Below are 26851 nucleotides of genomic sequence, written 5' to 3'. Positions count from 1 at the left end.
GGCAGACACACACACACTCTCACACATTTACATCATAAAACATAAAATCACCGACATGTCCATCCGCTGTTCTCGCCATCGCTCATCATTAACAGCTGCATCGTTATCCCGGATGCATCGTTGAGTCTAAACAACGCTCTTGCATGCATGTCTGTCTCGATCCGACGGACCCTCGGAGCAGCACAACACACACTTTCTCCCACTTGCAAATCCCCCCCCGAAAGTAAGTGGTACCCACACTAACGATCCTCTCGGAGGTGCCCCCTCTGGAGATGGCGGTCCCGTTGAGTCCCACTAGAGACGGAAGAGTCTGAGACATCCAGTTGGTCACCATGGCCATAGTGCTGAGCACCGCCCCGATCTTTAACATGGGAACGCTCATCTTTGCCTCCTACGGGAGGTCCCCGGATGGCCCTGCAGCCCACCCTAGAACCTTCTCTACTCCCAAGTCCGTTTCCCTCCAGCCACTTGGGTTCCGAGCTGATCAGCCAGCTGACGTTGATACCGGACTCGCCGCTTGCTGAGACCTGTTAGAGGAGAGCAGCATCACGCTGGAATCCTTCCTCTCGGAATGACATCCTGAGCCTCAACCCCTCCTTCACCGCCTCCCTCCCTCACCCCTCGCATCCCCCACATTCAGAGCAGCACATTGGCTGCCTCACACCCCCCCCTCCCTCCCCCCCTCCCAAACGGCTCATATCCACTCCTTCCCGTTCGGCTCTCGCTGACATTTCTCTGTTCTTTTTATGACTCACAACCTGATGTGTGTGTGTTCAAATTATAAGTGTGGACATCAAAGTGAGCAGTGCATTTCACAAAGCTGATGCGTGCCTGGTGACTTGCTGGCGGCATCGACTACTGTCTTCACCGGATCGATGCAGGAAGATGTTGGTGGTTCGGGACATCAGCAGGTGGTCCGGCAAGCCGTCAACGCGGCTCGTAACGCAGACGCTGCTGTCACGTCGTCCGTCAACCGGCATCGTGACGACTCATTTGTCAGCAGCCGTCTGTCCTGTTGATGCTCTGAGAATGTCTGAACATCTGATTGGCATGAATGCTTCAACGGCGGCGAAGATTAAATTGCTGCTTGATGTCAAATTGATAGCTGATCCGTCATGGCTTCGGCTGCAGCCCGATAGCAGCGAACTATGTGAATGCTGAGAGATGCTGTCACTCCAGGCAAAATGGGGAAATTAATGCCAAATAATGAGTAATGCATTGTAGGAAAGGATATCCCAGCAATTCCCTGATATCGTGCAAATAGGTCCCCTGGTGACTGTCAGCAGCATAGGGGATAATGGCACAGCGATCTGATTGGACGCTCGATCTGTAGCCGCTGTACACGCAGACTTTTTTGTCATTTGGAATGAAGCCATCCCGATTGAAGACCTCAGATCAACTGTTTACATTTGACGGGATCTTTTTCAAGCTGGTGTTTTCATGTGCCGCTACATTTAATCAGAGTAGCCATTTTACAGATTGATGTAAATGTGATATATATGCTTGGGAACTGGTATCACGAGTATATTACCAATACCGCTGGAAGTACCACTACTAGCACACCAAGGAGCATCCCGTAAGATATATAGAATTATATCCCAAGTTCACTGAATTTTTCATGGACTTTTGAAAAATTCTTCTTTGTGTTCACCCCACCTCCCTCCCCCCTCCCAAACGGCTCATATCATATTATAACCCGCCCAGAATTGTTCTGATGTGTGATGATGAAAAATGACTTTCAATCAAAAATATCCTCTGCAGGAGAGCCCTCCGAAATGTGCTCACAGTGTGACGCCAATATTGGGTGCATGAAGAGTGCGTGCGTGGCTACTGTGTCATTCATCGCCAAACAGAGAGGTAGTTGAAATGCGCAAATGGTGCGGTGCTGCTCGGCGGGCGTTGTGGCAGAGAGGGGAACTACAGTACAGTACTGTACAGTAATGTATGATGTGGCGCACACTTGCGAGCGAAATACGGCATTTATGGTAATCAGTCAACCCTTGTCTCCGAATGTTCATAAGTCGGATGTTCGTAACTAAAGGACTGCGTGTCAATTCACACCAGCTGCGATGCGGCGCTGTGGAAGCATTCTATTTTTTACGGACGCTGCATGACGCTTGCGAATTTTCATGAAGCTGAAGAAATTACACGAGCCGGACAGGAAGTTGAGCGTCGGTATCAAGGTAGATCCGGTATATTTCAAAATAAAACTGTTTGTGAACTCTTTTTTGGGAGGAGGGAAGCTAGCTAACTACATAGCATGACATGAGTCTGACATTTAAGACAAAAAATTAGCTTGGATTAACTTAAACATGACAAAATAACACTATTTAAACACAAAACGTACTTACCCATGGTAGAAGTCACAGAAATAATGTCCAACAGCATATCGATGTGACAACAGGCAAATGTGGCTATTGCTTACCAATTGGACTCTATATACACAGTTGATATCGCGTGAACTCCCATGATCTTGTGGTCTGGCGGGTGCAGACTTCCGGACACGGACAGCTCACGCAACGCATGCGGTGTGAATTGCAGTCCATGCGGCGGACGTACGGAAAAAACGCACCGCAGCCGTTACGCAGTCAATGTGAATTGGGCGTTACACGTCATACTTTTCGGCCCCCAGTCATTACAGTACCATGAGTTGCAGCGGGACAATATACTGTAGTTGTTGCCTGATTGGTCAAAACGAGAGACAGCTAATCAATCGAATATAATAATAATAATAATAATGCATCATATTTATATAGCGCTTTTCTAGACATTCAAAGATGCTTTACATTGGATACATTATTCATGCACTCATACATTCACACTCTGGTGGTGGTAAACTACTTTAGTAGCCACAGCTGCCCTGGGGCAGGTTGACGGAAGCGTGGCTGCCAGTGTGCGCCTACGGCTCCCCCGACCGCCACATTCGCACCTTCCATACACCAGTGTGATTAGCACTGGATGCAATGTGTGTGAAGTGTTTTGTCCAAGGACACAACGATGCATGACTCGAGAAGAGCGAGGAGAGCGGGGATCAAACAGCCAACCCTGAGCCACGGCCGCCACCAAATATTATCGAAATAATCGACATTAATCACTATCCTCGGCTGAAATCCTCACCAGTGAATATTGTATGATTTCAGTTTTTTTTGGTGTGTTTTATCTATTACAAAAATAATATTGCAACGGTATAGTATAACTAAACTGCATTTGACCGAGTTGAACCATGAAGTAGCCTCAGGACAGTGAAGCAAAAAAAAAAAAGAAGCACCTTTATACTCAAGGAAAATTGTAGTTAAGCTGTCTATATTGCTGCCGGTTCGTTCATTTTAAGTGGCCAAAAGGTTTATTAAAATGTTGATATTTGATTTGATTTATCTTTAATGGATTCTGTAGACAACAGAACATGTTGTGCATATGGTATTGTTTAGCAAGCTCGGCGTTATACTTTGTAGCGCCGTGTCACTGGGAGACTTCTTGTAGGGCTACAGAACAACTTGCTTTTACAGGCTGGAGATGGACGTGGTGCTCTTTGCTGATTGGACAACACTGATTTGTCACTTTGGCATGTTTCCACCAAGAACTTAAGTTTGGTATGTTATTGTGCTACAATTCAGTTGTAAAAGTCTATATATTCAATATGTATGACATACTTTACAGCACTTTTTTGTTTGTTCAAGCTCTCACTTGCTCATATGTGAAAGTGAGAGTTTGTCCTTTTTTAATGTGTCCTATGATTGACAGCATGGGGTCCATATCCACGGTTTAACTATCATTGTGGGGAACAACTTGTCCTTGTGGGGACATGTTGGTGGGCCCCATAACTTCAGACCTCTTTCCTCAAGACTTGGTTTGAGAGTTTAGGTTTGAATAGGATTTTGGTTGGGGTACCGTTAGGGTTATGCAATCAGTTGTGATGGTTAGGGTATTGGGCTTGGAAATGCAATATGTCAATGAGATGTCCCCACTAAGATACAAAGACAACAAGTGTGTGTGTTTTAATAGAGAAAAATGAGTGGAAATAGGTTACATACATTTGAGTGGGCCTGTTTAGTTAAAATGGATAGCTGACTGCTTCTTTGCAGAAGGAAGCTCATCAGTCACAAAGCTAAGTTTGTCTTCATATTAATTTCCAATTACATTATCTAGTCAGCTCGTCATTTTTTAAAATGGCATCATTTATGGCTCTTTGACTTTTGAAATAGAGTTTGGGAAGATCACGTAAGCACAGTTGTTATCTTTTGTTTTATTTTTATTTTACTGATTTATTATTAATGTTATTTACACATATATACTTACCCACTTGTGTTATTTTGTTTTACCTGTCTTTTCTGCATGATTGACTTTTATTCCTTGTACAGCACTTTGTATGCAGTGATGGTTGCTCTAAAGTGCTTGTTAGGTAAAAGTCTTGTCAGGAGGCTCGGAGCTTGTGTGTGTGTGTTTTTTAGCAAATTAAAATAGCAATCTAACATGATTAAGGGTTGCATTGACGTTTTGATGTCGGTGCACAAAACAGTGTATGATAGAAATATAATGCTAATGCTAATAAATGATAATAAATAAAAGATGATGTTGTTTTTTCCATTAATTTCCTTTAATGTAGTAGTTTTGAATGCTACCTGACAATGAAAATACTGTAATCACAACAACAACAAAAAGTAAGGGAGGGAGGATGGGCAAAGACTTCTTATTTTATCCTGCCTTGTTTGTAGAAAGTATATATACAAGTATGGGCTATGTCAATAGTTCATTTTAATACATCCATCCATTCATCCATCCATCTTCTACCGCTTATCTGACACGCTACTACAAAATGGAGAGCAGGTAGCAAATTTCCCCGATGCTGTAGTGTGAGCGTGCGCGTGTGTGATGGAATGTCACCTCATCACTGACGATAGTGTCATTCTCTGGAAGGAAGCAGCAAGTCTAATAGTGCAAGAAGCAAGGCTCTCTAAAATAAAAGCGTCAGGTCATCCTTTTCGTGGCTTAGGCTGAGCTGACTAATTAATTGGCCCACCTTTTAGGGCCCCGCCCCCACCCGTCACACCATGTCAGTGATATGGAGCGCCTTCCGGGTGTCCCTGTCACATGACAAGAGACCCCCCCCCCCCCCCCCAAAAAAAAATCCATCACTTCTCAGCTCACCTGCAGACTAACCTTATGTGAAGGCAGAGTGCAAGAGTGCCCCCAAGTGGCTAAAGGCGGCGCTGCACGCCATCTCCATGCTCATCAAGTCCAAACGTGGTGGCAGGTAGCTGTCACCTCGCGGCAGTGCATGAAGGAGATGAAGGAGGGCATGTGGCAGCCCTGTTTAGTGTCACACGCTTGTAAAGTTCAAAATCAACACAAATGCAACAATAGACAAGCCTGGAATTACGCACTCTAATAGAAAAAAACAACCAATTTTCACTGACTTGATCTGCACTACATGCTTATCGCCAAACGAGCCCGTTCATCAGTAAATCATGCAACTATTTTCTCCTTCTTCTATTCACTCACTGGGTGGCAGCAGAGGCTCAAACATGAATTTCGACTTGTATTTCGCCTCCTCATTGAAGATGCCGAGAAAAGTATATAAGGCCAAGTGGAGAGAAAATCACTATCTCAGATAATTGAACCTTTGACACGGGGAGCACGCTGGATAATTCACAGATTAATTACCTCTTCCAAGGTGGTTGTTTTATTCTCTCCCCGCTTGTTTGCAAGATTACACAGCTCTCCATTTTTTATTTACACAGCTAATTGCTTCTTTGGGGCACAATGAAAAATATATTTGAAGGTAGATTAAAACTTCAGAGTGGGTTAATTTGACAGATAGACACAACTCCTGACGCTCCGTCTGGCTTATTTAATGAAATCTGACAACCTTCATCAAGCAGATAAAGCTCACTTTCATTTCATTCTGGATGAATTCTCGCAGCCATTTAAGTTCAACTTGAATAATTGTCCATTCTCTGTCTGCTCTGTTGCCATTATCTCCAATTTTTAGCCTTTTGTTTTGACTTTTTGTGGATTTTACCTCCTCACGCCCAACCACGCTGTCTCGCAGCCCCTGTGGCAATGATTTAAAAAAGCGTTTTTAGCACGTATCTTGGCTTCATCTATTTGTGTTTTTATCTCTTACATGATCTTCAAAAGGGAGGAATCTCCAATGCACATAAAATAACACATTTTGGAATGTGACTAGATCTTACGTTTTTTTTTTTTATCAAGTAATGACAAGAGGGGAAATGCAAATTTATTGTGCAATGAGACAACAGAGTCACCAACAACCACATGCGCAAGTCATCAGGCTTTCTTTGAGTAAAGTGACTTACTAGCCCCGTAATTGTGTCAGACACTTGTTATTAAACTATTCAATTTGTTGCTCTAAAAACATCTTTTTACACTTGCATGAGTTTTACAAATCGTAGAAAGCGAATTGTACAAAGTGAGCTCGCCTTCATATACGGTGCAGTTGCATGAAAACTCATTTCAGTAGTTCAATTCACAAAACAAAACTCATTTGTATTCGACTTTAAACCGATCTGATCAGCTGGATTGGATGATAGTTAGCATTTATGCAAAATCAGTGATTGGCTTTAATGTCTTAATTTGCCCGATCGATCAATGACATCATTGATCGCCTCCATGAATCAGAAAATCAGACAGTACATGTTTTATTTAATGTTTATCAGCGCTTCTAAAAATGATTTTATTTTCCCCTTGCATTTCAATTGAAGTCAATTATACAGTATGTGGGTTTTTGCTATTCATGGGCTGGGCCATTATCTGCGGATGGAGGTTTATTGTTGAGTAAATGTAAAAAAAAAAAAATGTTTTAATCACAATAAAGAACCATTCAAAAGATAAGTAAAGCTTAAACACACTCATTAAAATCGCCAAGCTCCCAAACATGCACTCTATGTTGACAAAGCAAATAAACATTCACGACATCACCCACATGACTGTACTTGACGTGAGCGGCTAGAAGTTAGCTGTATGTTTGATATTTGTTTAGCATTCAGTTTACATGCTCAAACTACCAAACTATTTGTGAAAAGATTGCAGGTGCATTTGTTATCACTTCAAATGTAACAGCGCTAACGTGTATTTGTGTTAGGACAGACAGCCTTTTATCCTCTGGTTAGTAACCCGGTGGGTAGTAGGTAATGTCTGGTCGGTGCTGGATTTCACTTTCCTTTCTTTTCTTTGATCCTTCCTCGGGTCTCCTGACAACCTCACGAGTCTAGCTGGATTCTGAAGTATTCGGTTTAGGTGAACGGTATGGGATTTTTAATAGGTTTTAGGTGAACTAATGAGTACACACTTACACGCACACACACATACACACGCACATGCAAAATAAAAAAATAAAATAAAAAGAGAGCAATAATGATTAAAAAAAATTAGAAATAAAAAAAGGACAGCCTTTTATTCTAGTAAATGGCAATTTGAGAGCAGGATTTACTCAAATTGTGATATCTGTCAATATGTAGTAATGGAATACATTTATGTGGCATAAATAAATATTCATAAAAATCTACGAAAACCTAGACATAATTTGCATTTTTTCTTTGTTAAATGTTGCTGTAGAATATGATTGTTAGTGCTGTCAAAGTTTAAGTGTTAAACTAATTACAAAATCACCAATGAATGAATCATGGATTAACGCAGATTAATCACATTATTAATTTTGACCACATATGATCCTTTAGCTGACAGCAGATGCTTACGTTAAAGGCAGAACAGGTTGTGTTTGAGCAATAAACATAACTACATGCAAAAGCATTTAATAAATGTTTGTGTATGGCATTCAGAATATTTGTTCATGCCAAACTATCGAGGTCACTTCTTTCCCCATTTTAAATTATGCAAGTAATTAATTGATTAGAAAAAGATGAGGATGAGAGTGTGCAGTGGATCAATAAATGTTGAAGCCGTCCTTGTAACATTAAATGTCGAAACAATTACCACATAACAGGTGCACTTCAATTAAGTGATTAATCATGATCAATCAAAATTCTAAAATGTGATTAATCTGATTAAAAAATGTAATCGTTTGATAGCTCTAACGATTGTACGATGTTTTACAGAAAGATGTGTGAAGCAATCGAACCTCATTTCAAGTGATGTTGCATAAAGGCTGTTAATGCCTTTGGCTGCCTTATGTTTTTGATACAACAAACAAACATTAAGTTTAAACTGAAATTTAGATTTGTGTTTGAAATTAACCCACAGAAAATGTTTCTACCTAAGAAAATAGTTTGCTGCTATATGCACAATGTGAATTTAAGAAATAGGAACTGTAGATTTGTTTTTAATTTTTGGTCATTAGTTATAATTGCTTTGATTTTAAGACAAGTAAAAATATATTTTGTCCAAATATTTGATCGATAGAATCTTCAGTAGGATACTCAAATATTAAGAGATTCAGTAACTGCACACCTACAACCCCTCCATTATATTGTCACATTTTTATTGTTTCATTAAAGCCTTGTTTCAGGTCACCAGGATTAACCTGCAAAATGTTGCTCCTCAATATTACAAAGTTGCGCCTCAAATGATGTCATTGATTAGCAAATATGCTCCTCAAAAAAGAAAAAAAAATCAAGCCTTGGATATATTGCTCCATCTTCTGATCGAATCAGTGGTTGGTGATTGTTTTTGTAAAACTCGTTGATTGCTGATCTGTGATTGGCCGAAAAATGTAAAGCTATATATATGTTTAGAGCATTATGATCATTTTAACACAGGTGATGAAACCCCAAAATTCACTACCTGAAGAAGTTAGAATATTGTAATTAGAATTACTAAAACAAACAAACAACCTTATTTTAAAAATAATTTTAAATCAAAAAATTAGGTAGGAATTGGCCTTCTGAGAAGTGTTTTTTGCTTTTGAATTGAGCTACGGAAATGTTTGAACTTAAAACATTTGCGTCGATAAATATGATATGTGAAAAAGCAGCCATCTATGTCATCTAGGTCATCTAAGCCATCTAAAAACAACCAGAGGCACTGTTGATATGTCAATCTTTTGACGCATACTTTTGGACAGAACGCTTGGTGTTCTACACACCTGTCAGCAAATCACTCTCTTAACAAATACTGATTTCTTGATTTTAAAAGTAACTTATAGTCATTATTTGATTTCCAAAATAACTATATTAGATTACAACTTAGTTACATTCAGCCGATGCTGACAACACCATCTAAATATAAGAATGATAATGATAATGGTTTTGGCAATACTTTAGTGTCAGTTCAATTTTAACAACAATGTTTAACTCATTCACTGCCATTGACGGCTATAAACGTCAAAAATTCATTTGAACTATTTCTATCAATTAAAAAAAAAATCCACTTTTGCTAACAAGAGAATGAATACCTAGAAAACATTTTTTTATTGTAAATTTAGAACAGATATCAAATTTGTGATTAATCAATAGTTAACTAGTGAAGTCATGTGATTAATTACAATTTAAAAAAATTAATCGCCTGACGGGCCTAATAAAATAAAAAAATAAGGGCCGTTTAATCGTAATTAATCGCATGATCATTTTATATCTGTTATTAATTTACAATAAAAAAAATGGTTTTCATAAAAAATGACATTAAATGAAAAATTGTTAAACTAATAGAAATAATTCACATGAATTTTTGACGTCTATAGTCGTCAATGGCAGTGAATGAGTTAAAAACCGAAACATTACATTTCTAGTAATTTCTATTGGTGGAATAAAGCATCAGGTATAATAAAGCATCTGATTGTGTGTTTAAATGCTTTGACCCACATTTGCAATATACATACATGCTTCTGGCGCGTCATCACGCACACACATGCTTTTTCTCCTTCTTTTTTTGTGCCTCCAGGTTTTAACATGAGCACAGGAAAATGAGCTACTTTGCAGCAGCCTTGAGGCAAGCTCCATCTTTAAAGGGCATTTTTAATCCAGACAGAATGATGAAAACGTGCACCAACTGCAGCAACGGCAGCACACGAGCTCGCCCATGGAGGGCAGTGGAGCACCGCGAGCGCCTGAATCCGGCGCGACGAGCTGGGTGTGACAAACAACATCACAAACACGCTGAATGCAGCCAGCAACAGATTCATATGTGAAAACACAAGCCCTGAAATGACGCGGCAGCTCATAACCCGGATCTGACCCGCAATGCCGTCAGCCGACTTCCCATGCAGCAGCAATTTTTCCATAAATGAGTCATAATTTGGTAATTGCATGATGGACATGGAGGCCGGCCGCCTTCTTAATGGATCAGGATCAAAATGAATTTGGACGTATGTGACCTCCTCACCATGGTAACAATGTAAGTGGCTTAAATAGAGTGTAGCCCAGGGTTGAGACAGGCCGACTCGGCGGCTTGTTTTTAATCTATTAAGGACTCCTGTGGGCTTGGGAGTAAAAACAGCAGCGGGAGTGCACGTGTGCGACAACCCAAGTGCAAAGAGTGAGTCATCGTGGGTTGAATATGCACAATAATACACAACAAATACAGAGACTTTGCAGCACACAAGGCAATGGATCCTTGTTAAGAAGACTAATAGCTTGGCATGACATACTGGACAGGGGAACCTCTGAGAACCTTTCAAGAAATGGCGCAAACTTCAATTTCCAAACAAATAATCTGTTCTATCATCGATCATAAAACTAGTTTTAAGAAATATTATTTATTGCTGTCAAATTGTAAAATGAAATTATAGGAGATGTGTTTTCAAAATCTCAAACGACTTATTTCTTGTCTTCCTGATGTGAGCCTGTTTTAAGGGACTTGTCTCATACAAGTGAGGAACTTTTAACCCCGCCCCCTTACTGCTGAGCCAATGGCGAGTTCAGCTTTCTTTACGGGGCAGGGCCTGATTGTTGCACCGAAAACAGCTTTCTACTTGCTATTAAGATGAAAATAATTCAAATATTGTTTAGTTGAACATGGCACAAGTTATTACCATCCAACTGTTTTTTCGAACAGGCTTGCCACACATTTGAATTAAATGTAGCCTGTAACACAAGGCGTGTCTGGTGTGGTTTGGTGGTGGCTCATTCTGAACACTAGGAGGTGCTATGTAAAGAAGTACAGTGGTACCTCGGAGTTTGAACATAATTCGTTCCTACGAAGTGTTCAAAGCCTGAATTGTTCAACCGCCGAAACATTCTTTCCCATAGGAAATAATGTAAATGCAATAAATCCGTTCCCAAGCTCCAAAAACAGAACATTCCTATTTTAATTTCTATTTATGTTTTTTTACATTTACAGTACAGTACAGTATTTAAACAATAAAAAATACCTTATCTTTTTTGTTGTGGTGTGATGGCATCAGTGGATGAAAAATGCTATGTTAATGCTAGCTTTAGTTCAGTGCTGAGTTTGTGTATTTTACATTGGGCATACTGTTGGACTACTAAGCGGTCCTTGCGTGCGTTGTTTAACGTCAGGCACCTTGTTGAACAGCTAAGAGGGGTCCTCGTGCCAGTATTTACAGAAGTAGTCACAGTAGTTACAACGGCGCGATAATCTCCTTCCTAATTCCACTGTGGTTCGTAGCACTGTATGTTTTTCTTTGTTGCCACTGGCACTCTTGTCTTTCTTTGGGCCCATGGCAAAGAAAATTGTAGTGGAAAAATCAAAATGCACTCGTGAGTATGGAGCACCTCCGGGAGTATTCATGATCTGACTGGAAATGGGCAGCGCATCGTCTCAACTACCGCAACGTGAGCATTCGGCATTGTTTGGCTTCGCTCGGCTTCACTCGGCTTCACTCGGCTACCCGTTTTCAAGGTATGTTTGGCTTAGCTTGCTTTGCTAGGGTGTTCGAACTCCGAAAATGAGTTCAAACTCTGAGGCATTTTTTACTCTGATTTTTTGGTTGAAGTCCGAATTGTACGAGTTCCGAGACGTTCAAACTCCGAGGTTCCACTGTACATAGATCAGAAGAAAGAACGGATAATGTGTTGGATGATAAGCAAATACGAATATATATGTGTGCCATGTTACTGTACCTCGACAAAATAAAGTGGGTAAAAGGAATAACAAGACTGCTTCTGGAAATAACATAATAATGTTCAAATCCATTACAGTCCATTGGTTAAGCACAGTTAAGTTGTATTTAACTTTTATGTACAGTGCATTTGTATTTGACCTTTAAAACCGTTTGTTTTTTAATGTTAATTTGGGTACAATATTTAACTTTTATGTGCAATACATTTAATTTGAATCATTGTTTAAAGCAACACTAAGGAACTTTCAATTTACGTTGATTATGGTGGCACCATATGGACAAAAGCGGTATTGTTATGTCTGAAGGAAGACCACATTTCCAATGAGGACAAGCGCATTGCGTTGCTTTTTTAGCTCACGCCAGTGAGCAAAATCTGGGTCAATGTTGATCCTTGACTGTCCTTTTATCCAAGTAGCTTCCCTTTTTCTTTTTTGTCTCCTCAGACAAAACTTTTCAGTTGTTTTGCAGCTTCTTTCAGGAAAGCAATAATCAACATTCAAATTGACTTCCATCTTTGTAACAATTGGGGAAAGGGGGAAGTGACACATGCCATTCAGCGCATTTGTAGTTTTTTGTGTGGCAGTGTTCCTACCATCCTCCTCAAAGTTGCTTCATGCCAGTAAAAATGATACAAACCCCCTCAGGCAATGGCAAAGGTGCCGTTCAACTAGTTTTAAGTCGATGTTTCATCAGGAGAGTTATGAAAATGTTTTATTAAGGTTAAAAAGTTCCTCAGTGCTACTTTAAGTTATTTTTCTCTATTTAAGTATACGAAATGTTAAAACTGCATAACGTTACAGTGGCTTTGTAGAAATAAAATCTGCCTTATATGCTTACTACTACGCTACTCTATACAAAGAATCTGTATTATTGTGGATGTGTACTATTGCCCTATGCGTATATGTGTCACTTCTGGGAAGCTCTTTCTTCGGGGTGAGCGTTTCATTGCACTCAGTGGCGCGTGTGTTCATCCCATTTTCATAAATCAAATGTGTGAAAAAAGTCAACTCAATCACCCGCGCTTTAGTACATCTTGTCATGTGGGCTGGAAGCTCGTTAGCTTGCGTTTCACGTCACCCCAAGTAACCTTTGCGGTGCTGCATGTGTTTATTAATGAGAACGTTGTTTGTTTCCTTTAGCTCCCTTTTGAGTAGCCCTGAGAAACGCAGCACCGACAACCATATTTGACTTCAGGGAAATATTTGCAGGGGCCCTCGGTTGCAGGTTTTGATGATCAATAAAGCAACATCGTAATGATGATAATATAGTTTTACATCCTCATTGCAAAGAAAAAAAAAGTAGCATTTATTAGTCCCGTTGAGTGCGCATCAGCATTATCTCAACAGTATGAACCATAATACCTTGACATATGAGTACATTGAATTATGAGCTAATTGAGATATGAGCGGTCTCTTGGAGGTGCACAAAAAAATGATTGACGATGATTGATCAGTCATGCCTTCAGTCTCTGATTGGTTGTTTTTGAGTTGGTTTCTTAAAAATCAAAGTAATAATTGAATTTAAATAACTTTAAAATGAACATTTTGTGAATCGTACACCCCTCATTGTGTTTATTATTGGATCCACATATACTACACTGCATGATGTCAGCCAAAGCCTCAAACCTCATTTCTCCTAGTGATGCGTGAGACCGAGTTGAGGCTTCAGATGTCAGTGCTTTGAACAAAGCAGCATCACTATCACAGGCTCAATAGTGCTTAAGTCTAATAATAGCTGATAAGAGCTAGCTATCTGTCCCTCTGTTGGGCGAATGTGTAGGGGGAGATCAATACAGTAGGTGAGCATGTCTCACTCAATTGACTGTAAATCACCTGCAATGAGTCCGTCCATTGTCAGCGGGTTCCAATGAAGCTGGTTAATCGACAAACGATGGCACTGATGACAACCCATCAGGCACTAGTAGTGCTCATATGGACTAAATATAACTTCAGTTCTGACCTGACAGCTGTGCAGTGCAATTTACTATAAAGCCTTTGTGGTTAGGGTTAAAATGTGACCTGTAATTCTTCTTTATATGGTAACTTTATGAAAATCCCTTTAAAAAATTATAGATTATTGGAATTATTTTAATTGAGGAATAGTAGTTAGATAGGTATAAAGTAGTACCAAAAAAGTACAGAAAACTTTACAGATTAAAATTAAATGAATACATATGATTTGATATATTTTTAGAAGGATGCTGTAGTTTGATAACTTGAGATATGATCAGAATTAACTACTTGAGATGTTTCCATTTTTTTTTCAAATATGCTTTTAAAAACTTTTTATTGCATAAAAAAATAAAATATGGTTACACTGAAATTATTATTATTATTATTATTATTATTTATTTTCTCTTTTTTTCTTTCGAGAGCTCAGTATTGTTAATTCGGTAATTTTACCGATTCGACGTGTCATCATTGCTCTCTCTCTCTTTTTCTAAAATTATTTTTAATGAAATTGAATGTTTTAATTATTTCATATTTCAGTTATAGTTCAGATATGACAAAAGTTAAACTCATCAAACTAAATGAAAGGATCTTTGTCACTTTTTTACTCGCAACTGCAGCATCTGTGTCAGCCACAGTTGACAAATGAAGACATGACTTCAAATGAGGTAAGAAAAACTCCGCCCCTCCACTCCCCAAACAAACTGTGGAGTGTGCAGGGTCCGCACACTCTATTATAAATGAAAAATAAAAGCTGATAGGTGCAGTCAGAGTAAAACAGTCAGGGCTCTTTGTACTCATCTGGGCATTGGTGACGCATGCATGTAGAAAAAGCTTTAATATTACCTTTTTAAACGGCACAATGCACCTTTAAGGCAATTTGCCATAATTTCAGTTGCAGATTACCACAGACACAGGTGAGGTGACACATACAATATAATACATAATAAAAGATGAGAATATGATAACATACTGTACACTACTCTCAAAATAAAAGTACTTAATTTTGCACATGAGATTACTACATACAGTCTATTTTACACTGCTCAGTGACATCAGACTGATATTCATAACATGTTACCGTGATTGCTCCTTTGATTGCAGTCTTAGCAGTTTATGGAGCATACAATGTATGATCATTATTTGTAGGTGAACCCTGACAATAAGGCCGCTCAATCAGGAAGGCTGGCGTCATCAAGAATATTGTCCCAAGCGGCAGACAGGAGGAGCAATCAGTCGCTATGTATCCAATGGAGCATGCCAACTGTTCGGCTTCCATTCCCTGATTACGACCCACTGCTGCGCTTCTCGTGTCCACTGCAGGGTTATTATAGTTTTGGAATTTTTATTTACGTTCGTTTTTTTTTTTATCTTTGAGTTGAGTTTTTTTCATTTATTTATTTTTAGTTAGTTTTAATTAGTTTTTAGGGTGGTTCTGTTAGTTTTAATTAGTTTGTTACTTTAAAAAAAATGCTTAGTTTTAGTTAGTTTCTATGGAATCGTATTGCATTCACTTGAAAAAAAAACCTACTCCTGTTTTTCTGACAATTTTTTTGGGGGCAGCTTTTTTTTAATTTATTTTTTTATTTTTTCAGTTTTTCTGAATAATCTGTTTTTCTGTCCCAAAAATATTCAGAAAAACAGGGGGAAAATTATTTAAAAAAAACAGAAGAAAATTTAAAAAATATAAATATATATATTTTTTGTTGGTGTTCTGTTTTTCGGACAAATTTTTTTTAAACCTCTGAACTCCAATTGACTTGTTGCAGACTCGCTAATCGCGGAATCTGACACTTTCCCGCATACCTCCATATGCAATAAGATGGTCATGTTTACTTACCGGCTTTTAATAAAGAAATGTATGTGTATACTGCATTGTGGTTTGTTCTCTAATCTCTGAGGGAAAACCCTTTAAAAAAAAATATTCAGAAAAAGAGAACAATAATTATTTTATAAAACAGGGGGAAATTACTTAGAAAAACAGAAAAAAATACTCAAAAAACAGGGAAAAAAATATTCAATAAAACAGATAAAAAAAGCTCCCCAAAAAAGAGAAACAAAGAGAGAGACAGAGCGACAGAGCTAGAGAGAGAGAGAGAGAGGAACAGAGCGACAGCGAGAGAGCGAGCGCGTGCACAAACAAACGAACTGACTAGTCGTGTCCTCCACACGCGGGCAGTTTGAAAAAGCTTCACGGACGGGAGGAGGAAATGGCGACCGGTATTCACTGGAACTTACTCGGAGCGAAAGTTTGAGTTGAGAGTCCCGCGGCATGCTACGCGCTGTAGCTTCTTGCTAGCTAGCCCGCTAGCCTACAACCATAATGTGAGTTACACCTTCCAAACAAATCTTCCTCCCACCAATTCACTATTTAAACATCATACACAACAAATACACGGCTAAACTTTTGACAGGGATAAAAGTTCATTTTGCAGTTAATGTCCCGCATCATCTATCTATCTATCTATCTATCTATCTATCTATCTATCTATCTATCTATCTATCTATCTATCTATCTATCTGTCTGTCTGTCTGTCTGTCTGTCAAATTGTGAGGTGTGGTTGCTTTCAGTGACAGTTCGAAAACAGCATATGGCCTTCAATCAATCAATCAATAAATAAATAGCCTACATGCTTTTTAATTACACAAGGATTTTTTGCTATTTGTAGGCTGCCCGGATCCCTAACACCAAGGGCACATTGTATAGAATATATATTGTGGCGATATTTATATTTATTTTGTCTTCATGAGCATACTCAATATTGGAGTAATCCGAAAGTAATCCAGTTACATTACTTTAATATTATGGTACTTGAATTACGTTACTAACTAATTTTTTTAGCAGGTAACTTGTAACTGTAATGGATTACATTTTAAAAGTAACCTTTCCAACCCTGATTGTATATTATAAAAACATAGCGTAATAATATCATTGAATGCAATCAAATGAACGGACACTAATCAGAATTTAATGCTTCACTTCAATTATTTGTGCTGCTCCTTCGGGTGTGCCTGCCTTTGCCACTGGGGGGAGTATAATACAGGCAAACAAACACAAACAAGTAAGAATCACCACCCACCATTGTCGTCCACGTGTGCCACACCGTGAATGTTCAAATAGCCCTTGCCTAAAACATTGCAACAATCCATGCTACTTGTTAGGTGTTTTCCATTACATTCAGTCAAAATTGTTTATTTTAAATACGCATCATGTCTTTGTTTTATTTTTAATTTGACAGTAAACTTTAACTGGCTTTAAACAGCTTGGAGCCTCTTTTTGGGAAGAATTGTTCACATAAACAAGCAAGCTAAAATAAATAAATAAATAAATAATAACAATAATAATAACAATGATAATTGCCTACCTCTAGCCACAAGCACACAAAGACTTGTAAATGTATGTTGATGTTCGGAAGAGGCAGTGAAAGCCAGAGAACAAATGAAAGCAAAAAAGAACAAAAAACCAGAGAGACTTATCAGTGATGCATTCGAAAGGCCCGAGGTGATGGAGGTGTTTTCTGCTACGTATGCAACAAGCAAACTAACGGAGTGCTGAGATGCTGCCAATTACACTGGGGGTAACTGTGAGTTTGCTGCCTACTTTTGTTGAGGGCGGCAAAAAAAGCAAAACAAAAACATTTCAATCCGACACAATCAAGCAGGAGCAAGCAAAAAAGAGCAGATCCCATCGGCTATGCGGACCGGCTAGTATATGTCAGTAATGAACGCACACAAGCAGCCTGCCGTCTCCAGCATGGCTTCTTTGTGGGAACCGAAGCCTCCATTTGTATCCGCTATCTCCAGGTCATTAACGTGCAGAGAAGCTGTGACATTTAATTAGGGAGACATTATTAGTGCTGCACAAGGCGTATTGTGCACTAGCGAGAAATCCCGAAACGACCTCTAACTGAATGTTACATACAGCCAGACCCAGCTAAGCGCAAATATGGTTATGCGCAACTCTAAACAACTGATTAGCAAATGGGCTTATCACAGTGTGTTTTCCTTTTATTTACGAAAAGAAAACGTTAATTGAAGTGTTGTGGTGTCCTGACAGCAGTCTAAGATAAAGAATATGTTAGGGAAGGATCTGTGATTAACATTCAGGGAAATAAACAATCAATTATCAGTAAATTAGTTCATGTTTTGTTCCATTGTTTTCAGGTTGTTGTTTTTTATGGCGGTAATCATCAAAAGCGGTGATAAGCAAAAATGCATCACCCGTTTTAAACCCCCCCCCCCCCCCCAAAAAAAATACGGAAATTGGACACAGCTTAATGCTTTAGCTTCACAATAGAGCTAACTCTCATTTATTCACGTTAACAGCAATTGTCTTCAAACTTGATGTTTAATGTATTTCTGAATTCACTTTATATAAAATTATCTATTGGCAATGTGCAGTCCGAGTCATTAAAAATCATGTCTAAAGCATCTAAGTAGCGTTAATTTTGACAAGAAATTAGTATTTACTTTTAATTATAGTCTTTTGACTAAAATTAATGAAGACACATTTAATACAACGCTGTCTTTAGTACCGGCAATTGTTTCAATAAAACATGTTGAACTGACAATAATATGAATTAGTTTTGACCTAAATAAAAAAAAGTGCATAATTGCTTGAGATTAATTTTACAGCTGCACAATGAATGTAAACATGTTTGAACATTAAATAAAATGCAGTGAAAACTGAACAATTTCTGACTAGTTCTTTTCTCCCACCCGCGTTTCATTCCTTCTGATTGGATTGTGAATTTTCATCACTGTGTTGTTTTCATTTTCATTTTAGTCATTGACGAAATTGTCAGTTGATTTTAGTTATCGTTATCGTGTCAATGGATGGCTTCTATTTTTGTTTTCGTTTCATTTTCGTCTGAAAAACTTTTTCCGTCGACGAAATTATCACTGCATCTAAGAACCAATAAATATTTCCGTGTCAAATCATATTTTTGGTTCCAAATAAGAGGGGCGTGTTCCTATGAGCTCAACCACAATTTTCACAAGAGAAGTCACTGATCCGTTGGGCGATTGCACACAGAACCGGAAAATCTCAAAACGGAGCAAATGTGTTTGCGGGGCAGAAATGCGCGGCTCGCGCGGAGCTGAGTGTGAGGCAGGAATGATAATAAGTTCACGGAGGGTGGGGAGATGACGCCATATCGCAAAAGAGGCGGCCGCCATGGGGTCATGTGCCATCATCGGGCGGCGCCTCTCCAGTTACAGATGTGATATCGGGCAGTAAAATGAACTGCCAATGGCGTGATATGCCAACTGTGGCTCCTCAGTCTGAGCACCAACACAAATCTACTGGGCTCAATGCTATTATTTGTGAGTGCAGCCTGGGAGGTACCACAAAGGCCATTGCTCACATTAATATTCCATCCACAAAAGAGGGAGTGGGAAATGCTATTCATCCCCATGCGGCAGCCTCCTGTGTCTTGAAGACAAAAATGGACACCTCCAACTCCAATGTTGCTTCCTCCTGGGACTTGCGATTGTTGACTTGCGACTGATTGACGCCGCTAAAAGGACAAGGATGCTTTCAAACTGAGATTCAACCTCTAAGCGCGGGGAATTAGATTGACAAGAAATAATGAGATTTAGAGGCTAACACATCCTGTTACCCAGACTTAAAATGAAAATGTGAATGATACCCATAGAGACAATGGAGAATTTGCATTGTAAGTGCAGTCCAAGACAATCTATCAACTCATAATAGAATAATTAAATCTCTGGGAACATGCGTTATTTACAATACAGATAGACTCATATGTTGTTGTTTTTCAGGGCTGAAAATCAAATTACAAGTATCAGTATCCAAGGAGGCCTTTTCAGATTGGCAACTTATTTTTTTAATCTTCAAAAATAAACATCATTATTTTAAAATTCAAACAAAAATAGCAAATTACCGTCAAACTAAACAATGAGCAACGCGATCTGTATTGTATATTGCATATTTAAAACAACCACACAACTTTGACTTTTACTAGTTTACGGCTGACGGTTCTGAATAGATCACGGATTTGAGTCACAGATCAGAAAGTTTTTCGGATCATCCAGATTTGCTGCTTTTAATTTGAGGTGTCCGAATAATTACTTAAGGACTCGTTTGACCCATGGTTGCCAAAATATCCTATACATGCGACTTACATGATCTTCGAGTTTTTTGAATGTGCACATTTTTTTTCTTCACAACCAATTCGCGGATCATGTGCGGCCCGGATCTTGGTGCGCGATCCGCATGGATCACGAATCAAAGATGATCCGTTGCACCAACAATTCCAAAGTTGACTATTTTAGCAAGACACAGCTTACTTCTACTCTCGACATTTTAGAAGCTGCTTTTAAATTTGAAGCAGCTTTTTGCTGCGTGTGCGCCGCGCGTGTCAGTGTGTGCGCTTCCCAAAGTGTCCCGGAGATGACGTGTATAGCACTTCTAAGTTCCGCAATAATTTGAACATTTGAACTCCAGAAAAAAAAATATAAATAAATTCAAATAATAATAATAATTAAAACATTTTTTTTGGAACATTCGGTATTACCTTTATCGACATATTTTGATAATCGAAATTGGACATTTGTGTATCGATTCAGATTCGTCCTTGTCTGAATCGCGATGCGTCTACGAATCGGACATTTTTTCCCCCTCCCCTATCTGTATTTACTATAATTACGACTTTACTGTGTTGTTGGTGTGTGTGTAAAATTTGCTATACATACTTTCAAAGGCATTTTTTAATGATGCTTTTTTTTTCTTGATTCATATAAAAGTGGGCCACGATTTGGTGATAAAAGGAAAATGTCGTTCTCAGCAGAACGGTTTTGAGAGCCACTGGTTTCATCAATAGCTGCGGTGTGATAAGCCTTTAAATGATGGATATTTGAACACAAAAAGTGCTTCAACATATACAGACAGAAAATATAACAACATTGGCAGGCATATTTTATTTATCCTCTGTGAAAAATGGCTCATGTTATAGTAGCTTGCTTGATTCACTTACAGTAGTTGTGAAAGTCTTCTTTGGCTGTGTCTTCATGACTGTATTATACTAAAACGCTAACTTTTCTTTAGGTGTGAGTGTAAATGCTCACTGTCTATATGGTGACAAGTCCCGGGTGCCCCCTGCCTCTTGCACAAGTCAGCTTTTATTGGCTTCAACTCATCCACAGCCTAATGAGAAGAGGCGCTTTCGAGAGTGGCTGGATAGATGTAACTTTTTTTTTACGTCCGTTTTGATCAGATCATCACAGATCTATTCACTTCCTGTCGGCGTAATGGCCAATCCGGAACACTCCATTATTAAATATGCTGCGCAAGTAAGAAGCGTTCCTCTCTGATGCCCTTCCACCACTCGCTGCTCGCATTCAAACTGGGACCGAGCGACGAGCGTTCGGCCCAAGAGCTCCTGCCGCCTGAGGCGTCAACGCTTAAAGAGAATAGAGACCCTCTCCTGAATACCACCTATTCATCACATCGCTCAAGCACTCAACCCTTCGCTTTAGAAATGTAACGAGGATTACTGCATTAGATCCTCCGGCATGATCACTTCCCTCCGATGGAGCCAGCCAAGGCAGGAGGAAGCCAGATGCATATAGAAAAGCCAATGCACCAGGAAGATAAATAAGTCAATTATCAGGAGAGTTTTCTACGAAAGCATTCGACATTTTGCTCGCTCCTCTGTCAAGGTGAAACAAAAAAAAAGTACATCCCTCATTGGGAAAATCCATACATCTGTCACAAATGATTTTGGGCAATGTCAGCAATGTCGGCAACATTAGCCCACCGCTAATTATATCTGGCCCGCCAGATGACGTTGATGGGGAAAAACCCTTATGATTAGGGATGTCACAATATTCACAGTCTTTAAAGTACCTTGAAACCGTGGTCGTGTTTGTGTACTAAATAATGAGCCATTCTGCTTAAAGAGCTTTGAGAGCTGTCGAAACAAAAGCCAATGTGCACGCTAACTGGTATACATGTTCTGTCTTCATGTGTACCCAAGGACAATATTCTAATATCAATATATATCAAGATCAACTTAATCAATATCAAGGGGGGTTTGAGCACACAAGAACCGTTCTTCATTGGATGCTCGCCTGCCAAACCAAAGTGTGGGGAAAGCGCCCTGAATAAAAGAGTGGCTTAATGAAAGAGTGGCTTAACTTTGAACAAATAAATGATCAGTCCACTCAGTACAACTCTTGCAAAAAGATTACATTGCTGGATACGTGGTGTAGAAGTAGATAAAGGACTTGCTAGCTCTGGTATTAGCAAGTTCCGAACGTCAGCATCGCACTCAAGCCACAATCCGGCAAGTACACTCTAAAAACAGTTGGGTCAAAAATAACCCAATTATAGATCAAAAATGGACCGATCCACTTTAAGCGTCAATTTGACCCAAAATTTCTGGGTTGTTTTGTACACAAGGACCCAATTTTTTGACCCAAGTAAAGGATCTGACCAATATTTATGAGTTGTTTTTCTCTGAAAGACCCATTTCTTCACTCAAAGTTGGGTCAAATTGACTCAAGTAGAGAATCGGTACATTTCGGACTCATAGTTGGGCTATTTTTTGAACCATCTGTTTTTAGAGTGTAAAACATTCATAGACTATGACAATATTAAGCCCGTAAAAAGGTAGTCTTTTTTTTTTTTTATTAAAAAAAAAAAAAGTATAAAGGTAGTCCTAAATTGGTTGGTCAACTGTATTGTGTCTAATCCAATAGAGTATTAGTTTGTGAGTTTTTTTTGATACGCTACGCTTAAATTGTATGAACAACAAAGGTTAGGTTAATGTTAGTGTATCAATGATACTGCTTTGTGGTAATGTCTTCTACAGATAAACATTTATGTTGCACTGCTAAAGGAGCATGGATGTATACAACATTGCACAATACATTACAATCAGGGTTGGGAGGGTTACTTTTAAAATGTAATCCATTACAGTTACAAATTACCTGCTAAAAATGTAGTTAGTAACGTAATCCAAGTACTACAATATTAAAGTAATGTAACTGGATTACTTTTGGATTACTGCAATATTGAGTATGCTCATGAAGACAAAATTAAAATAAATATCACCACAATATATTTTCTATACAATGTGCCCTTGCTATTTGCGGGTGATAGGGACCCGGGCAGCCTACAAATAGCAAAAATCCTTGTGTAATTAAAAACGTGAAGGCTGTTGTTTGATTGATTGATTGATTGAAGGCCATATGCTGTTTTTGAACTGTCACTGAAAGCAACTACACTTCACAGTTTGATTGATAGATAGATAGATAGATAGATAGATAGATAGATAGTGAAGTGTATCTTCTGCCCAGATTTAGTCATAATCCCAGTCACAAGTTTAGCCGCGTATATGTTGTGTATGATGTTTAAATAGTGAATTGGTGGGAGGAAGATTTGTTTGGAAGGTGTAACTCACATTATGTTTGTAGGCTAGCGGGCTAGCTAGCAAGAAGCTACAGTGCGTAGCATGCCGCTGGACTCTCAGCTCAAACTTTCACTCCGAGTAAGTTCCAGTGAATACCGGTCGCCATTTCTTCCTCCCGTCCGTGAAGCTTTTTCAAACTGCCCGCGTGTGGAGGACACGACGAGTCAGTTCGTTCGTTCCCACCTCCCCGACATGTAGCAACGGTCCTACTCGCATGCGCGTGCATGCGCTCTCTCTCTCTCTCTCTCTCTCTCTCTCTGTCTGTGTCTCTCTCTCACACCCTCCTTCACACTCTCTCTCATAGTAGAAATCGTAATCCCTCAAAGTAATCCCCATTTTTAATAAATGTACCTGTAATCTTATTACATGTTTTTTCCTGTAACTGTAATGGAATACAGTTACATTTTTTTTGCAATATGATTACGTAACGGCGGTACATGTATTCCGTTACTCCCCAAGCCGAGGTTGCCTTGTGATTAACACAACTGACTCACAGTTCTAAGGTTGTGGGTTGAAATAACAGCTCTAGCCTTCCTGTGTGGCGTGTGCATGTTCTCCCTGTGCTTCGGTATGTTCCCTCATGTACATTTTCTGGCTTCTTCCCACATCTCAAAACACGTTTGGTTCATTGAAGACTAAATATTTTACGTGAGTGTGAGTGATTTGCCACGTGTGCCAGGCTGCCAGCCAGTCCGGGGCTACACTCAGCTGGAATAGGCTCCAGTTCATCTATGAGCTTAATAAAGAGGAAACGGATGGATGGACAAATTCCAAGTAAGCGGTGCCCATGCTGTGTCTTGGATGTGCCGATAAAGAGATGTGAAGCACATTGAAGATGATCTACAAGCAAAGTTGGCACCTGCTGGTTGAACAGAAATGGTGATGAAGTAAGATGCTTCTAATGATTATTATGCCTTTGCTTAAGGACGGGAGAGATGATAAGGCTGCAGGCACAGTCGGGCGGCACTCAGTCTTCTCCCTCCATCCCCGCCTGTAATCTCCACTTTTCATTTCCACCAACTCCACTTTGTCTTCTTTTTCATTTCCAAGGCACTGCTCATTTGCTGTACTATTACCAAACGCTGTCAAATGCCTTTGTGCTGGCCACCAGCCATGATTGCGCCCATCTTTTGCAATTCACAGCTCGCGTGAATTTGTTATTTCAACCCGCGGAACTCCCTGAGGTGTTCGATCATCAGTATAATGCACTGAAAGCTCTTCCTTCCACGGAGCACTCTGTTATCGCACACCTGAATGTAGCCTCCCTCTCAAAGCACCCCAAGTTCCTCACGGCGGGGCTGCGGCTCTTCCAGCTGCTGCTTGATTTGCAGCAACGTCTGGTGGTTCCACGCCTGCCTGCGTGGAACCTTGAAGTCACGACGCAGCCAGAGAGGCCCGGCATCACCTCATCAGCCGCCTCACCAAACGGCTTTGACAGCGCCGGGCGGAAAACATATCGATTAAATGCCTCTTCTCACCGGCCCACTTCCGCCATGGCGCCGAGCTCTCATCTCTCATTAGCCCGGAATAAAAACTCCACTGCTGAGGGAGTTTCGGCAGGGGAGGACAGCTGTCGCATTGATGGTGGTGAGGAGAGGATGCTCTGGGATAATAGTGGCATGGATCATAGAATTTGAATGATATGGAGATTACTCAGAGAGGAAGAGGCCCTCGCTTATCAGCTCGTTCAGTCAGGCCGTTTCACATTATGCTAAAAAAGGACGGCTAAGCAAAAGGTGATCAACTCTGAAGTACAAAATCTGCAATTGAAAGAGATCCACATGGGGAAAAGGGATCCGAGCACAGACATGTACTTGCGAGATCAAACAGGTGGAGGTAACGTCTATTTCTGTCCAGCACTCCCTGATACATTGTCTTCTGATAAAACTCAAGTGCGACGCTCAATTAGCAGCAATCTCGCCGATCCTTTTGTTCCCGTGCACAATAGGAGCTCTGGGCACAACAGCAATATTTATATTCCAATCTCCTCGTCAGAAACCCACATTGCTGGGCTCATAAAAGATTCATGGTGCGGGAAAGGCAAGGTCGCACACAAGTCTGGTCAGGAGGTGCCGTGTGCTGCAATGGCCCCAAAAAAGTATGCACGTGAAAAAGCAAAAAAGGAGTGGCTGTATTTATGGGATCAAACTGTGTTTTCCGCAGGCTATCTTTACTGTACTTCGAGTGCTCATAGACCTTCTTAGGCAATTTGTTGTTCCTGCCATAATTGGTCTTGAGAGGACTCTAAAATTACAAACCGGAGAACCTTTTATTGGGTTTTGACAACCACTTTGTTTGGCGGCCTCCCGTACGACATATAAGACATTTAGCAGTTGTAGATTTTCCACGTGTTTAGCCACGAATAGCCAGCCGAAGCTCATCGCTAGCTCGCTGTTGCGGCGCAGTGTTGTACCTGTATGAATTCAATGAATGAAAGTTCATAAACTTGTTTATATTTTTGAGCAAACGTGAACTGAACATAATGCATTTTTGCTTTGTGAGCGTTTCTGTGAACAAACTCATTCTGGGGCAAATTAACGACTTTGAACGCAGTTCATTTTTTATCCAAGTTGCCAGGTTTTCTCTTGTTAGAAGACCAGAGTAAAGACCTTAATTGGGCGGGAAATGCCATTATATGGCAACCCCAGCGGTGACGAACAGTTGTAAGGCAATACGGCAACACACAACAAGAAGAAATACATACATTAGATATTTAAATACAGCACATGCTTCGTTTATAAAACATTACTAGCGTGAATGCTAAAGTTGATGGAGGATCCCATTCAAATGCTAACAGGACTTCAAATAACGAATATTCACACACAAAAGCTTTTGAAAAACAAACAAAGGGGAAGATAAAGATAATACTGCTCAATGGCACACATTTTCCCAACCTGTGAAAAGCGAGTTCTATTAACAGAACTCAAATGTGACCTCTATGCATACGTGGCACCACACTCCCCATAAGAGACCAACACGCTCAGGAACAATCTGAGTCTGTTTTGATTTTTGTTATTTTTTATCTTCAAATTGTCATGCATTATTTATTTTAGTTTATCTTATATTACTTTCCTACTCATTTAATTTCTCAATGTCCTTCTAAGTTATACTTAAAGTATAAGTTAAAAAAAAAGAAAAGAACTATGAGCTTAATGTATATGTTAATATATGCTTAATGTGTGAATCCTAACCCTAAGTAAGACGTTTTGTTGAATATTCCCATAAAAAATTGATGTTTAAAAATCGATTCGGCCGCATATCGAATTGATTCGAGAATTGCGCACTGTAATATCGCAATATATTGCCAAATCGATTTTTTCTAACACCCCTAGAACTTAGTTAAAAAAAAAAATCAATTATGAACTGAACTAGTTCATTTTAAAATTTGCGAGCTGAACTTTGAACTAGTACATGTAGAAAATGAACTTTCCCAACACTGTAAGTGCCACTGAGCTTGCTTCGACCTCAGA

The 26851-nt window shown here is 39.5% G+C and overlaps 1 protein-coding gene across 2 annotated transcripts in view; it reads right to left on the bottom strand.

Moving 5' to 3' along the window:
* Positions 1–26851, bottom strand: part of olfm2a (olfactomedin 2a) — a 96105-nt gene that overhangs the window by 55307 nt on the left and 13947 nt on the right. The window contains exon 1 of one of the 2 annotated variants that reach the window (XM_077558425.1): positions 239–572. The exons of the other annotated variant lie outside the window; for it this stretch is intronic. Coding sequence (XP_077414551.1) covers positions 239–382 — 144 coding nt within the window. The 5' untranslated portion in view covers positions 383–572. Of the gene's footprint in view, positions 1–238; positions 573–26851 lie in introns of those variants that run through there. 2 annotated transcript variants of the gene reach the window in all.

The sequence above is a fragment of the Vanacampus margaritifer genome, chromosome 2, assembly GCF_051991255.1.
Source record: "Vanacampus margaritifer isolate UIUO_Vmar chromosome 2, RoL_Vmar_1.0, whole genome shotgun sequence".
In the NCBI taxonomy this organism is placed as follows: domain Eukaryota; kingdom Metazoa; phylum Chordata; class Actinopteri; order Syngnathiformes; family Syngnathidae; genus Vanacampus; species Vanacampus margaritifer.
This window is presented reverse-complemented; position numbering and strand designations above follow the sequence as displayed.